Source organism: Orbicella franksi, chromosome 5 (genome assembly GCF_964199315.1).
Source record: "Orbicella franksi chromosome 5, jaOrbFran1.1, whole genome shotgun sequence".
In the NCBI taxonomy this organism is placed as follows: domain Eukaryota; kingdom Metazoa; phylum Cnidaria; class Anthozoa; order Scleractinia; family Merulinidae; genus Orbicella; species Orbicella franksi.
In genome coordinates, this window is record NC_138149.1 from 10041918 (window position 1) to 10057571 (window position 15654).

Here is a 15654-nt window from a genome sequence, read left to right on the forward strand (position 1 = left end):
ATTCCTTTTAAAGTGATAGGCAAGACTTACCCTCCGTATTGGTGTTTCCTGAAGCGGACATGAATCCTAACAAAGTTAGGATTAAAAAAACGCAAACCCAAGAAGCTTTCATGATTCTGTAATAACTCTTTTCTGCTGATGAACGCGACACGGCAGAACTCGTTTCGCGACGCAGAGCGAAGTGAAGGAAAAAGTTGACGTCATAGAGACAACACAGTCATTCGAAGTCTTGAGCGCGCGCCCTGAATAACATAGCTCGCGACAACCTTCAAAAAAAGATATGGGCTTCGATTTTTTTGCGTGGTGTCTGAAAGTTTTATTTCTTTTCCGTTATGAACTTCTTGAAAACGCACAAAATGTATACACAGTGAGTTTGCCGGAATGCTCTTTGCTATAAACGTTACTATACATAATTGGAGTCGTTTCACAGTAGACTCAAACTCAACACCTTGGTCACACTTACAAATAGCCAACTGATCTATCTCCTACCAGTTGGGGCTTTTTTAAAAAAAAAAACTTCAAATTATTTGGGTCTGATATTTATTTCCATTTTCGCAGCTTTCTACCCTAAAGTACACACTAATTTCTGACCACACTAATGCGTTTTCCTTTGAAAACGTACACTTTTTGATGCGCGTTTGCCTACCGTCCACACTAAAACGGCCTAAAACACCGACGAACACGAGAATTGAAAAGTTTTAAAAAGTGGAGTCTTTTGAAAATGCTTCGTTTCTAGTGTGGACAGCTGAAAACGGAGGCTTTTGGAAACAGCGACGAAAAAGGCGTGACATACCGTCGCTTCCATCGGCTTTCTCGGGCGTTCTAGTCTGAAAACGCATCGGAAAGTGTGCGTTTTCGAATAAAACGCAATAGTGTGAACAGGTGAATACAAAACGAAAACGCAAGTGTGGGTGAAAATATTTTGCTTCTTTTAGGTTGAGAAGAAAATGGTTACTTTTAAAAACGCATTAGAGTGGTCGGAAAACTCCAGAAAACTCCACAAGGATCATCTACGAATGTGCCGTAACGTTCGCGTTTTCGGAAGCCTTCGCTCTGGCTATCCACACTAATCCGACGGGGTCCCGTTTTCAAATGTTCTACGCTGAACAGCATTTTGAAAGATGTACGCTTTTCATGAAAATCAGAAGCGTTTTCTATCGTATAAGACCCCTTCCATACTACGCTGGAGATAATTGAAAACGCAACATAATTAATCACTGGTAATTTTGGATCTGTGTTTGAATTAAAACTCGTACAGGGAAATCATATAATTATCGTGATGTTATCGTTTTCGAAAAGCTCCGTTTTCAAAATGTTTTCCGTCCACACTAAAACGCAAAGACGGCGTTTTCAAATTCCTACGGTTTGAAGAGTGTTTTTGGAAAGCTCCCGTTTTCGTGACGGATTAGTGTGGACGGTAGGCCTAATTGTAGAAATAAAGCTGCGTGTTCGAATTTCTCCGGCGTAGTGCGGACGGTAAGCGAGAACGCATAAAAAAGAATGCGTTTTCAAATGCAAATGTATCAGTAGACAGCAGGAGAGGTGCAAGACTTGCAAAAAGAAAACAAAGTTCACATCAAATTACACACGCACATGAGTCATGTCAGCGGATTGAGAAGTTCCTTAAAATACGCATGGCATAATTGTTTTCTCTCTACACTAAATCACCGGCCCTGGCCCTGATGGCAAATATATAGTTACGCTGGTACAAAAACAAACAACAAAAATAATAAAAGACAACATCTGCTTATATGTAAGAAGACAGCACTGGCATCCTAAAACACAAAGACAAAGGAGTGAGCCTTCATTATGGATCCCAGTCCTCTCTTTCTCTTACTACGCAAAATAATAAGAGCTCTGGAGATAAGAATGACAAGTTACAGAAACAAATAGCCCATATTGTGGTCATTGAATGCGTCTGTTTCAAAACGAGACCAAACGCTTTCGTTTGAAAACGAAGCAATAGGACGAGCCTTTTGAGATGCGGTAGCTATACTATAGCAGCCTTTTTCAAACAAAGCGTTTTTGCACATATCGGTTTTCGAAGCAGTTCCTAGTATACCTGCGTTGCCAGAACAAATTGTATTTTCAACATAGAAATTCTCCTTCCTCGTCCGCATATTCGATATAATACTTAATAGGAGAATTTGATTATATATCACAGTAATGTCCGTTTGTGATAAGTGTAGTTCTTCTCACAACTAGCATGACTGATTTTGTCTGACATCTCCAGGAGAAACTGGAGGGTGATTCCGTTCAACTGACTATATACAGATCTCTCAGCTCTTTACTCTGGTGAAATCCAGCTGAAGAACTTCATTGCGATTTCGTAACCAAGGAAAACTCCCTAACGAAAGAAGAAATAAAAAAGTCACATAAAGTAGCACAGATAAGTAATGTAAGTAAGGTTAAGTCTTCGTTGGGCCAAGAGGCCTACATTACCACAGCTTATCCCGGTTTCGGTAGCATGAAGCGACTAGGAGTATTTCTTCTCCCCCTTGGGATGGTAACCCATCGCAGGGTTATCCGCAATCATTAAATTCGCCGTTACCCAACCTGGATGGAGATCGAGAGGAAAGGTGAGAGAAAGTTGTCTTGTCCAGGAATACAACGTAGTGACCTCGGCCAGGGCTCGAGCTGAGACCGCTTGATCCGGAGACGAGCTCGCTAACCATGAGGTCACCGCATCTCTCCAGCACGGGAAGATGTATCGACGTAATGGTTAGAACGCACCTCACGCGGTCCGAGTTCCAGCCGTGGCCGAGCCGAGGTTACCAAGTTGCGTTTCTCTGGAGAGACATTTCACTTTCACAGTGCCTATCCTTAAATAGGTACCAGAGAATTAAATCTTGGGGGGAGGGGGTAACGCTTCGATGGACGAGCGTGCCATCCAGTGAGGAGTAAAACCGACTGATGGAGACTTCTTGCCACGAAAACAGGAGATAAATGCCGCCAGCGTCTTAATGAAAGTCCCGGATGTGTCCCCGAATTCTGGGTGAATGGCCTGATGGACCACCGACTACAAATGAAATCTACACCCATAGATCTTCACTCACCGCGTTTGCCGGGAAAGCGCGTATCATGACAGGAACTACTCCTTTAAATAGACCAGCCACGCCTTCCTGCTTCACCTGGAAGCAAGGGTAAAAAACAATGGAGTTAAAAATGATTGAACTTCAGTGAGACAAAGAACTTTTTCCGTTGGCTCATCGACAACTAGTTGGCGATTTAGGTTGAATTCGTTCCTGAGTATCGTAGAGTAACGATACTTACTAATTGTCTGAAAGCATCTCTGACTCCTCTTGGATAAGTTCCTTCTGGAGCTACAAAGGAGAGACAGAAGCTGGTAAGAATGTCACACTTTTTCCAAGATGGTGGACCAAACTAAGGTGCAGATTTTTCGTTTTACGTCAACGCTTGTAGGATTGCAAGTGTTAACAAAACGGAAACCGACAAATGCAAGAGGCAAGGAAAGTAAAAAAACCGGATCAGCACGGAACACTCTGGATTAAGTCTATAAGTAATCTTCACCCAGTTTAGGTTATGATCTATTTAATCACAGTTTGTCTCTCTATATATTTTCTATAAGTACTCCAGTTTGCTTGTGGTTAGTTCCACTCCTTTCTTCTTACGCTTAATTCCACCCCTGTTTGCTTGAGTTTGTCTGTATATACATTCGATAACATGTACTCAAATTTCCTTGCAGTTAGTTCCGGCCCATTCCAGTTGACTTGCGGTTAGTTCCACTCCTATCTCCTGTTTGCATGCGGTTAGCTTTCATTTGTTGGAAAGGGTAGCACGGCCGCATGCATTGTTTATACTTCTACTCATCGCTATATAGGATCCGGCATGTTCCAGATTCTATTGATAGCCGACCCGCACTCATACATACATACATACATACATACTTTATTGACTTTCTCTTTAGAGGCTTTTCAAAGACAATACAATAATAATTTAAAACTACTTAAAAACTCTAAGATTCATTAAGATTAATTAACTAGAATTAGGAATCTATAAAATCCTTCACTCGCAGCTGAGTTTGCAGCACCTTTAGCAGCTTACCTATTTGAACACGTGACTTCAGCACGTCGGCGGGAAGAGTGCAAGCCCAGCACGCCATGCCAGTGATGCCTAATATGGTAACAGAGTACGTCATTCAAATTCATTCAACTGGTTTCTCGACTTTTATACAAATTATACAAATTCCACGACATCACTTTTACGGTAATTACTCAAATTTTTGGAGTTGGTCCACTGATAAAGAGAAAACTCAACTCAACGTACCTCCAGCAATGAATATTCTTAGAGGGTTAAGATGTTCCCGACTAATAACAAAAAAAAAAAATAAGAATTCAAGTTGTTAGAAATCAGAAAAAGCGTCATTCCTTCAAAATTCGTATACTGGTTTCTTGATCGTCCAGGAATAAGGGATTCCTGTAATCTCGTTCGCAGATCTTCCCCATCTCGTTGACTCGACTTAGACTACGGGCAGTCGATTTTCGTATACTCCGCGTATATTGAAAAGTTGAAATTACGCAAATTAGGGAAAGAAACGAGAAGGGAATGAGGCGAGACAGCAGAAAAACCTTTTCGCGCCCGCGCTTCTTGCCGCATAATCGTTCTCCTTTTGTTTGCATTGGTGTATGCGTGTCATACGCATGCGTGTCAATTGTATTCGCGTCATACGCTAGGAAACGAAAGACTGAAGAGAGAGTATCTTTTTTAACGTGCAACGATACGATACGATACTTAATTTAACGTGGAGTTACGCTTAGCTAATCAGCTAGTTTACAGGTAATCCACGGCCCTAGCATATTCTAAAAATTAAGACTAAAAATGTACAATAACTGATCGTATAAAACTATAAACGCAGAGAACTAAAAATCTAGGGAATCAAATCACAATGAATTCCGATATCAGTCAAACTTAAGCGATCGAATTTTGTTGTTCACTTCATTAGTGCCTGCTTTAGTTCAACCAAAAAATGACTTTATCGATTGTTCCTATATTAAACAATGATTTAAACTGTATACAAATAAACCTCTGTATTTAACAAACCTTTCGCCATCTAAAGTGAGTTTGCTAAGTACCCACTCATAACAGAAGAAATAAATACCCATGCCTGGTACATCTGCAATATAACACAGATCAAAATATATAACAAAGCAAAGAAAAGAAAAATCTCGTTCCCAGAAGCCTTTTGGTTAGCACCGACAAATCGAGACCTCTGGGAGAAATCGGAAGGTGAGCTAGCATAAGGAACAGCGGCTACTTTCTCTACGCATGTTCAGAAACCGTTATTGAACTTAAACGCATTTGCACAATCAAACCAGAACTAGGATTCGTAGAGTTTTCGGTCACCGCTGACCGTAAACGGACGGTCAGTAACAAAGAACTACACGCTTTTTGTCTTATATATTCTTATCTCATTTCCATCTCAATCTCTTCTCCTTACCGCGAGGATCAGTCGCTTTTTCCTCTTTAGCCTTTGAACAGGCTCCGGCTTGAGGGGTCTAACCGCGGCTGAAAGGGTTGGGAAGGACCTGGCTGAGAGTGAAATGGCCTAGGGAAAAATGGGGTGGGGGGTTGGGGCGTCGTCTTCCCTCCTCTCTCTTCTTTCCGCTTTCCTCCCGCTTTCCCTTTGCCATCCTAGACTAGAGAACTTATTCAGGCTATTTTCTCGTAAAAGTAAAGTGTTTGATCAGACATTTAGCTCTCACCTCTGAGAAGCGTAGCGCAAGTCCCTCTGTACAAGGATCGTATTCCTTTCTCCGTGTACAGTTGTTTTGCGCAGTTCAGGGGCCCTTTGTACTTTCTTTCCCCTCCTGAACTTTGTTGAACCTGCACAGGAAAATCACACAGTATACGGTCAATAAATCTAGTTTTCTTTTCAAACCTTCATCGGAACAATGTAAAAGAGAAGAGGTATGCTTTATTTAATTTGATCTTGCTGTTAGCCTGTTGCTGTTTATCATTCTTATTTGTCAGCTGTCTTTTTCTAGCGAGTGTCCACAAAGTTCAACCTTAGGACTATTCCTTTTTATTAACAACTGGATCATTGGATAATACAATTCAAGAGTTTTCACGGGCTTAGCCATCATGGTATAATTAACAATTATTATATACCATGCACTTCAAATATGGTAAGCGCACACGCAGTTCAGTGGGGTCGTTTATAATTTTTATTTTATTTTAGTTTTCTGTATGTTGGCGGCATTTTTTTTTTTTTTAAATATTTCACTCGTGCTTGTTGAATGAGATGATTATGGCTAACTCGGTGCTGTGTGCCTCGTTCGATGCGCCTCCCTCTTCGGCTATCTATCAAAACCATGTGATCCCTGGGCTCCCTGAGGTCCCCTGGGGCTCCCGCTGGGGAGTCTGTTGCCTGGCCTCATACCCAGGATTCTCTCGGCGATCGAAAAGTTGATCAATTTCCTGACAACTTTGGACTGAGTGGCAAGCTGCCGGGCAAGTATTTGGCTATATGCGTAAGTACATTTGCGTATTTGACATATTAACATATATGCAAGCTAAATACTTTTATAAGTATGTATCACACAAGTGAAAAGGGCTTTACACCTCCGAGCAGCCGAAGAGAAGCAAAATGGCTTCCGAGTTCGCTTCGGTTACCGAAGAGGAAATTATTGTACTTTAATTTGAAAGCTGCTGTGACACTAGCCAAAACACTTGATAACATGTTTACAGCATGTTATCACGTATATATTAGACGAAAACAACAGTCTTTATTCTCAGTCTGCATTTAGTACCTACAATGTAGACTGCAATCTGCAGTCAGCAGTTTGTATCCAGTCTGTAGTCTGCATTCTGCATTTTGCACTGACCGTGTTTCTGTTTCCTTGTAATTTAAGAAACTGTGAAGCTCCTGTTTCATCTTATTTACAAGAGGGGGTTTCGCCTAAGTACATGTATATAAGCTTAAGGTTCCCCTACCCCTTGCAAAAATAATGTAGATTGTTTTCAGTTATGGCCTGGCCATGGCGCCTTAAGGTAATTTCCCTGAAATAAAACTGCACGTAGATTTTTGTTCAAACTTTGTCAAATGAATATTTATCATACGAGAACTTTAATTATAAAATAAAAAACGGGGGTGCCCGTGCTCGTTAAGGAGGAGTGAGGCATTGAAAATGTCCCATTTTAGCCTTATTTAATGCTTATTACAAGAACGCATTCCAAGTTATTGTAAGCTCTTTGTGAGCCCAGACTCATGAAAACACGCCTCAAACTACAGTCAATACTTGTGTCAGACACAAATAAACTTTTTAAGTTTGATGTTGACAGACAGCTGAATCCTTGTTAAAATATTGGAACCAAATTGCTTGCCACGGCTATCTAACTGCAAAATACATGTAGACTACAGTGCAGCTGCTATTTTCCTTATTTATTCATTTTTCAACCATAGAAATCAGATCAGTCTTTTCTCATGCAAAGCTAATGAAAAGTTGATTAAAACAACTGGAAATTGGGGTGCCCAAGCTCGTTAGTGAGCTATAGCCATTTTTCAACTGACAGAACTCAATATCAAGGCAAGTCCACCATGTTTTCAATGTGCACATGCACGAACACGTGCTAATGATGCCATAAATTATGTGCAGTAAGGTTGCGCAATGCAATACTGGGGACCTTAAATGAAGCCCCTTGAAGTAACCACACTAACAACAGTAACTACTTTTCTTTGTGCAGGTAAAATAACAATTGTATAGAATTTGGGTAACAATGAACATCTCGAGCACATCTCGTTCAGTTGAACAGCTTGTAGCTGAAACACTTGACTTCCCTGCTAAAGAAATTGGTGGTGGATTCAAGACTGTTGGTGATCTTGCGAGTCCTGAGAAGTATTTATACTGGCAATTTCCTGATTGGAAGTTTGGCAACAAGACTGTGATGATTCCATCTGCATACATGCCTTCTGAGCTGGGCTATACCATTTCTAGAGATGGCAAATATGTTCACGAGGATGATTCCAACGTAAGAGGAATGCAAGGTGAGAAACTAGTTTATGATCGTCTCCAACACGTTGGCAGAGCAAAGAACACGGGCATGTTTGTTATTCATGGATTTCAGCTCAAAGACATCAGCAGATGGAACGAAAGATGTAAAAGGGAGAGTATAGAAGGTGTTGTACCTGAGATACCAGAACGAACAGGAGAAAGTGACTTCATAATTTTTCATCACACAAAGGGTGTTATTTTGATTGAGGTTAAAAATTTGAAGGAATCAGATACCAACATCCAGGAACTGGCCAATTTTCCACCTACAGAAAATCCCACGCAAACTAAGGGAACCAAGGCTGCTGGATACAGCAATGACAAAAAGGAAACTCCAACAAAGAAAGAGGAAGTGCCATTCAAGAAGGATGCTGAGATTGATAACGCAAAAAAAGAACTGAATAAAAGTACAAAAGTTGTGAAGGCTTTTGCTGAAACAAATTCAAGCTGCAGTAAACAATCTGATGAGTTGAAGCCATTTCCAATAGTTATGTTCATTGCACTTCCATCAACAAGAAAAGGTACCAAACACACACACGTGGAAGAAACGTTATTCATATATGAAGAAGACCTTAGAACTCCAGAAAGCTTTTCACAATGGTGGACTGATAACATCGAAACACTTCCCTTGATGGCCACCACCCTAGAGACCACAAAGGCTTACACACTGGCCTTATCTAGAATGTTGGCTGTGCGACATTTAGGTCCTGTCACAGAGTCTGAATACACAGCAAACACAAGTTACATCTTCGGCAGTTTCAAGCATCTGGATAACTGGGCAAAACGCTTCCGCAGGATAAGGGAAATTGAACACCCCCATCTCTTCTGTTGGTGCAAAGACATGTCTCAACTGGACCTTCCAGCTACAAAAGTGTTGAAAGAAGAAGCCTTTGATGCCCTAAGAAGTGTCAACATTATTGCTGCTGAAGCAAACCTTACAAAGGTTCTCAATAAACATCTTTCAGATAGCAAGTTCGTCAGTGGTGAAGAACCAGCTGCTGAAGATACCATGGTGTTTCAGTATCTTTCACAAGAGTATATAATGGACATTGACTGCATCATTAGATTCATGAGCAGAGTCACTGAAGCACAGACAGCTGACAGAACCCTGACAGCTGACAGAACCCTGAAGGACTTCAATCTAGAAGAAACAGAAGACATTGGTGGGCTTAACCAACTCTCAAAGCTGCTGGATAGAAACCAAGGTGGGTTTCTAGGAGGGGAGCATTGCACAAATCTAGATGTTGAATTGTGTGACAAATTGGCCAAAGGGAACATCAGAGTTTTGCCTCTTGCTGGGAAGACACCATGGGCACCTGTGTTCACAATGGAACAACTTGCTGTGTTTGAAGGGCCAAGGAAGCAACTGATCATTGGTGGACCAGGAAGTGGAAAGACAGAACTGATGAAGGCCAAAGCTTTGACCCTCAGCCAGCAGACAAAAGGCGGCAAAAGGATTTTATATTTGATCCAGCTCCCTAAAAAGAAATCTGTTTTCCCTCATGTTATGGCAAAGTTTTTTCAGGACAACAAGGCAAAAAATGTTGATGTGGCGACAATTCAGCTTGACGGTGAAAAACATGAGGTCTTTGAAAGTGTTCACTTAGTGAAAATTCAGGGAGAGAGAGAAGGTGACAAACGTGAGATCTTTGGAAGTCAATGCTCACAGTTACTGGAGATGTACAGTCATGTTTTCATTGATGAGCTGTGGATTGGTTCAAAGATCAGACATGAGATGGCACAAGATGGCACAATTAAGAAGGTCGATGAGCTTCAAATTGCCAAACAAGCAATTGAAAGCATTGAGGGCTATGTTTGGATGAGCTCTGTATTTGACTTCAAGGAAGAATGCTTTGCAAAAATCAGTGACAAAGAAATTAGACTTGTTTTAGAATCAAAGAGATTGGAAGGGAAAGGAAATCTGCTTTACACTACTCTTGGCACACCATCTCTCCTGGAGACACTGAGAAGAAATGGCAGAGTCACATGTAGGGTTAAACATCTCCTCAGAAGCACAAACAACATTGTGAAGCTGTTACAAGACTACAGCTCCCGGTACATTGAAAGAGATTTTCCTTATGGTACTAAAAACATGCTCAATCACAATGTGGAGGGACAAGAAATCAGCTGGATTGTTGTTCAGCCACAAAACGTTGCCACCTCATCAGAGATACACAAGTTGGAACAAGATGAACTATGGCAAGTCCAGAAGCATGAACTTGCAATGCAAACTTACAGCACATGTGCAGAAGTTGTTAAAGAGGTATTACGCTTTCATGCTGATCTGCGTCCACCATCACTGATGAAAACAGGCAAAAGCCAAGTGAAGTTACAACTTTGCCCTGGTGATATTCTAGTTGTTAATTTTATTGCTCGTTATCAGTCAAAGCTTAGTTTAGGTAAAGTACTTGAAAGAAATGAAATTCCAGTCTACAATTTTCATGAGCAAAGAGTATTTTCCACTCACTGTCTTGACTGCTCTCCCAGTGGAGTATTTCTTTTAAACTCTTTGTCAAGAGATGATTCAACTTGCCTGGATGGAGCAGAGTGGCCCATGGTGATCGTGCTTCTGACACCTGAACTCATGTTGAGTGAAGGGAGTGTGCGGTTCGAGACAGTTCGTAACTATGATCCATACATTGCCATGTTCCGAGCACAGGCAAAACTTGTTGTGATCTCAGATACCTGGACATCATCCCAAGACTTTCTGGACAGTGTTGACAAAAAGTCCAGGTAAATCAGTAAGTTATTGGCCTGCGAAACAAAGTTCTTTTATGATTGGAAATCCATATCTCAAAGACTTCCTGGATAGAAAGTCCACTTAAATGAACTGGTTGACAAAATGGACAAACTCAAATGGACTCTCTGATAAACATTCCCTCTAAATGAATCAGTTGGTGAAACATATTTTTCTGACTGAAATCCTAGATTAAACAATTGGCTGAGAGGGCTATTTTCATAAGAGATCATAGAGTTTGCTTGGTAGTTACTAGTACAACAGTGTGCCCATTAGCTAAACTGGGATGTAAACTGTGGATTACCGTCTACTGCGAGACTATTCACATGAACATTATTTAGTCCTACCTCCATGTACAGGACTGTTTATTTCACTGCTGGAGAATTCGACTGACTACATTTTAACTCTGTAACTTTTAGCTCTGAGGATAAAAAATTCTCTACTACAGTATGTGACAACTCAGTGGAAAGCTAGTAAGACTTATATTTAATGAGCTGTACTTCCATATATGATGAACTATCTATTATGATTGTAGCACAAATTAGTTTAAACTGAACTTATGTATTATATCATGTATGTAAGTCTGTAGATGAAACCCTAGTCTGTAACCATTCAAATGAGAGCTGTAGTGCTTAAATGTGGACTGTTTGTACTATACTGGAGCTGAATTAGCATTAGATAGTAGCTAATGGCATGAGTCAATGTTTTTTACCTGTAAAAGACATTTGATCCTGTCAGCAGGAACCACCAGAGCTGCAGAACAAGCCCCAGAAAACATTCCAGAAGTAATATTTTGGAAATTGCTGTTTGTTAGAAGTATAACAGAGACGAAAATTAAACGAATGATAATGTAAGATTATCTCAAGTGACAGAATTGAACACCTGCAAGGCTAGTTCTAAGCATCGTGCAATGTAGGTACAACAATCAAATTTATTTCTCAAACTAAGCTGGAAAAATCCAGGATAACACAGTTCTCTTGATGCCACATTTAGGTCCACTGAGTTTTGCAATTCCATGGCAAAGAAGAAATCAAATCAAAAACTGTATTCAATGAAATAAAAGTAAGGGCCTGTTTATATAGAGAATATTTTGTCCCTGGTAGGAGGGTCACCCTCAAAGGTTAGCCACCTGGGACAGTTCTTTATGAATATTTAAGCAGCAGTGAACTGTTTATGAGAAACCACAAAGTTGGCTTGTGGGCCACTGCCAAAAGTGACTCTAGATGGAAGATTGCTTGCTTTTAACATAGTGTGACCCTAGGAGAAAGAGGGAGTGGGGAGTGAGGGGTGAGGTGATACAGCCAACTTTTTCCAATTTGTTTTTTCTCACCTACCAGGGACTCATGGGGACATACAGAGCACGTGAGAGTTGCAGTAGTTTATCCAGAAGGGATACAATTTACGTATAATTTTCCTTCCCTCCAACAAATACCCTCTGTGGTCATTTCCATTTTCAAAAGGTAGTAGACCATTTTACAGTTGTCTGCTTAGTGTCCTGTCCTTTGAATGGCAGCGAGGCTGGAGGTGACCTTGTTTTGGTACAGTCCTTACTGCTTAATTTGTTGTGTAAATCTAGATGTTCTTATGCTAACTAGCTGGCATTTAAATGGGAAAAGTAGAGAGGTCTGCAAAGTAAGGTCACCTCCAGCCTCGCTTGCATTCATGACCAGGTAACTAAGCACTCAACTGTAAAATGTCCTATTTAGGTTGCAGACCCAATGCAAAGACTTAAGTTGGCCCAACTGCTTCACAATCACTCTGAAAGTACAATGTAAGTGTACTTACGTAGGAATCCCATGGGGGTCTGACATCTGCATTTTTCGGCCCATTGTTACAGCCCAAAACTGAATTGCAAAGAGAGGTGTAGCAAAAGCAACTGGAGTAAACAATCCTTTGTACAATCCCAAGACACCCTTTAAAGGCAAAGCAAACATTACAGTTACACGACTTGCCAAATGACTCCCTCTACTTGACTCCCGGGGGAAAGAAAATCCCACATAAAAAGGACGGGGGTGCTCGTCGGAAATTTTGAAAAGAACCCCTAAGAGGTACCAAGATCCTGTTTTGCGGGTGTGGCTTGAAATTTTTTTCACCCCTAAGAGGTACCTGGCAGCTACACCAATTCTAAAACAAAACATCTGTCATATTGTTTTGTCCCTGGCCAACACCCTAAAAGGCACCGCAAAGGCTCCTGCTGTGGTCCTCAGACCGAACACTTTAAGAGGTACTAAAACTGATTTATTAACCCCTGAAAGGTACGACAAGCACCCCCATCCTTTTTATATGGGAGTCACACCCCACCGGGCTTGACTCACCCCTACAAGAGGCTGCCTAGACAAGTGTCCTCTCTTTATGAAGGAAAAACCGGAATTAAAAAAAGTCGCTTAAATCAAGTTAAATCAATAAAATAACCATACCAGGAGCAAACAACGCACGTATGGAATAAGGTAAGCCATTTTTATTGAGAATTTTCACTTTTAACTACCTCCATGGATATCTTGTAGAAAATCCCATATAAACCCTTATAATTCGATGCCATATTGTGTTGCTTGTGTGGTTCATAGAGAGAGCTTGGGCTGCCTGTGTTAGAAAGCAGCAGCAATTGCTTTTTTTGGATTCTATCTTTAAACCTTCTACTTTCCAATGATTATTGTGCATTGCAACTAATGAAAACCCAGCACTTATGAATTGAGCTATATATCTGACCAGGTGTCTACAATTTATTATTTTTGATCTCTCTAAAGTAACTATTATAGAACCTCGAGCACTATCTGAAACAGCTATTTCAAACTCCCCACTACAGTATCTTGAATTCAAATTATTTTCCGTACAGCTTGAATGTATTTTTAAGTAATTTAATCCGCTATCTTGAGCTCCCATTATCTTGAACCTTTTTTTGTTTCTTTTTTTTTTTTTTGAGTTTGAGATAGTCGGATTCTGAAGTGTATTATACACCAGACTCTAGGCATGTAATGTGTGCATAGCTAGAATCTCACACACACTGATCGCTGGCATTCCCCAGGGCTGGGGTTTCATGAACATTTTCAGCAGCAGGGCAACTCATTTTCATAGGCGGGCAAAACTTTTTAATCTGAACTTCTTTATAAAAAAAACTTTCTGCTAGATCAGCCTCATTTACAATACCTCATTCCTCACTGTTTTAACCAAGCAGTCAATGGTCCCTCTAAACAAAGGTTCTTCCCCAGGTTTTGGTAGTGGTGTTGTTTGAAGGCGAACCTATTAAATGACAATAAATTTAATGGTATCAATTTTAATGATGGACATTTTGGTAAACAAGAATGTGTAAGGAATGGTATCATGAACATGACTTTGAAAAGTCTAAACCCAAAAGACAGATTTATATTGATATAAACCTTGATATAAAGGATGTTACATTGGGTCATGAATGTACAAACTTGTGATATGATCTTGATATTAAAGACTGACAGACATTTTAAAATTCTGTCCTCATGCCCTGGGAAAATTTCAAAAAACTAATCACAATTTGCTCTCCCTGGAATAAAGGCAAGTTAAGGTACTTAGCCATAATTTTAGCATTATTAACACTTTTCTGACCAAAAATGCAGCAAGGTTGCTGTGATAGTTTCTGTCACCATTATGTTCCATTAATTTTGTTGTGATCTATAAATTTTAGCTTAAGTGCTGAGTCTGATCAGGCCACCTCTTAACTCCAATATTTGTAGCATGACGTAACTGGTAGTACAGGGAAGGCTGGTCATGCCCTACCCCAGGGGGGTATAATGTCTCATCAAGAGATGATGATGCACAGAGGGCCTGGGGGTGCAGGAATCTTAAGTTGTCAAATATGAAATTTTCGGTGATTTCTCGGCTGTCAGTTGATTTCTGGATGAGCTTGGAGGTGGGGTAGTTACCTTCTTCTTTTTTGCTCCCACCCGGGGCATTTGACCCCCTTATTTGTTACCACCCCGGGGAATTTGCCATGTTTGGTGAAACTGCTCATGCCCGGGGATTGGCTCAAGGGAATGGGCACTACTGGAATTACGTGTTGAATACTGAAGTTCTGCTGAGGTCAACAGCAGATGAGAACAAATGTGATTACAACCTTGTTAAAAATACCTGAAAGATTTCATCGCTTATTCTGGTCATTATTAGCTAATCTCTGTGCAACAACATCGGAAAGATTTCCGTAAAAGTACTGTATAAGACTACGCGCACAAACCTTGGCACAAAGTTGTGTGCATAATTAAAGTTTATGTCTTTGGGTGTAGGGAAATTTTGCGTTTGATTGATTGATCGATCAGTAAAACAAACAACCAAACAAACAAATAAATACGAAGATACAAACAAACAAAACAGATTTACAGTCAAGCAATATCAGCGCGCGCGGTATCTAAGTTCTCACTTTGATCGTGTCAAACGGATGGCCGATAGTCACGCCACAAACTCCTCCAAATCCTCCAGCAAAGAAATTTTTCACGCCAGATGTACTCCTTCCTTGTTGTCCGTTGCCTCCTGAATCTATCTGAACTCCGCTAGGACCTACTGCAGTCCCCTGAACATCAGTGCTTTCCATTTGCCGGTCGTGCAGGCATATGTGATGACATCACATGGTGGTGCCCGTGCGTGACGGAGGTCGGCACGCAGCGAGAACTGATTTGAGTCAGTGCCCATTGAAGATCCACTAAAGACAAATACATCAACATTGTTTTCCTTTTCTCGGAGAAATTGATGTTTTTTTAATCTTGAAAAAGGAATTCTTATGTATGCGTAAGTGGGAGAGTACAAATTTTCAAAAAGATGAAACGCATTTTAAAACCAACGCTTATAGATTAGAATATTTATGAAACGCTCTTATCAATAAATGTCAGATATCATGCGTAGTACTCGCTGAATGCTCTGGTCTAGGAGATTTTCGGTCTTTTTACA

At 40.6% G+C, this 15654-nt stretch overlaps 2 protein-coding genes across 3 annotated transcripts in view; one reads left to right on the forward strand and one right to left on the reverse strand.

Moving 5' to 3' along the window:
• Positions 1 to 311: 311 nt before the first annotated feature.
• Positions 312 to 15654, reverse strand: part of LOC145487068 (mitochondrial carnitine/acylcarnitine carrier protein-like) — a 141622-nt gene continuing 126279 nt past the window's right edge. The window contains exons 1-11 of one of the 2 annotated variants that reach the window (XM_081465779.1): positions 15131 to 15399; positions 13891 to 13983; positions 12532 to 12659; positions 11459 to 11549; positions 5724 to 5844; positions 5062 to 5134; positions 4288 to 4328; positions 4066 to 4134; positions 3274 to 3323; positions 3057 to 3131; positions 312 to 2347 (exon numbers count right to left, since the gene is read on the reverse strand). In XM_081465779.1, coding sequence (XP_081321905.1) covers positions 2288 to 2347; positions 3057 to 3131; positions 3274 to 3323; positions 4066 to 4134; positions 4288 to 4328; positions 5062 to 5134; positions 5724 to 5844; positions 11459 to 11549; positions 12532 to 12659; positions 13891 to 13983; positions 15131 to 15301 — 972 coding nt within the window. In that variant the 5' untranslated portion in view covers positions 15302 to 15399 and the 3' untranslated portion in view covers positions 312 to 2287. Of the gene's footprint in view, positions 2348 to 3056; positions 3132 to 3273; positions 3324 to 4065; positions 4135 to 4287; positions 4329 to 5061; positions 5135 to 5723; positions 5845 to 11458; positions 11550 to 12531; positions 13327 to 13890; positions 13984 to 15130; positions 15400 to 15654 lie in introns of those variants that run through there. The other variant, XM_081465780.1, reaches the window with a different exon arrangement.
• LOC145487063 (uncharacterized) lies at positions 6100 to 11414 on the forward strand. The gene is made up of 2 exons (XM_081465772.1): positions 6100 to 6491; positions 7705 to 11414. The coding sequence occupies exon 2, from the start codon at positions 7738 to 7740 to the stop codon at positions 10744 to 10746; it is 3009 nt and encodes a 1002-aa protein (XP_081321898.1). The 5' UTR covers positions 6100 to 6491; positions 7705 to 7737; the 3' UTR covers positions 10747 to 11414.

Excerpts from the sequence above, each read along its gene's own strand:
- LOC145487063 (XM_081465772.1), top strand. The coding sequence starts at position 7,738 with ATGAACATCTCGAGCACATCTCGTTCAGTTGAACAGCTTGTAGCTGAA.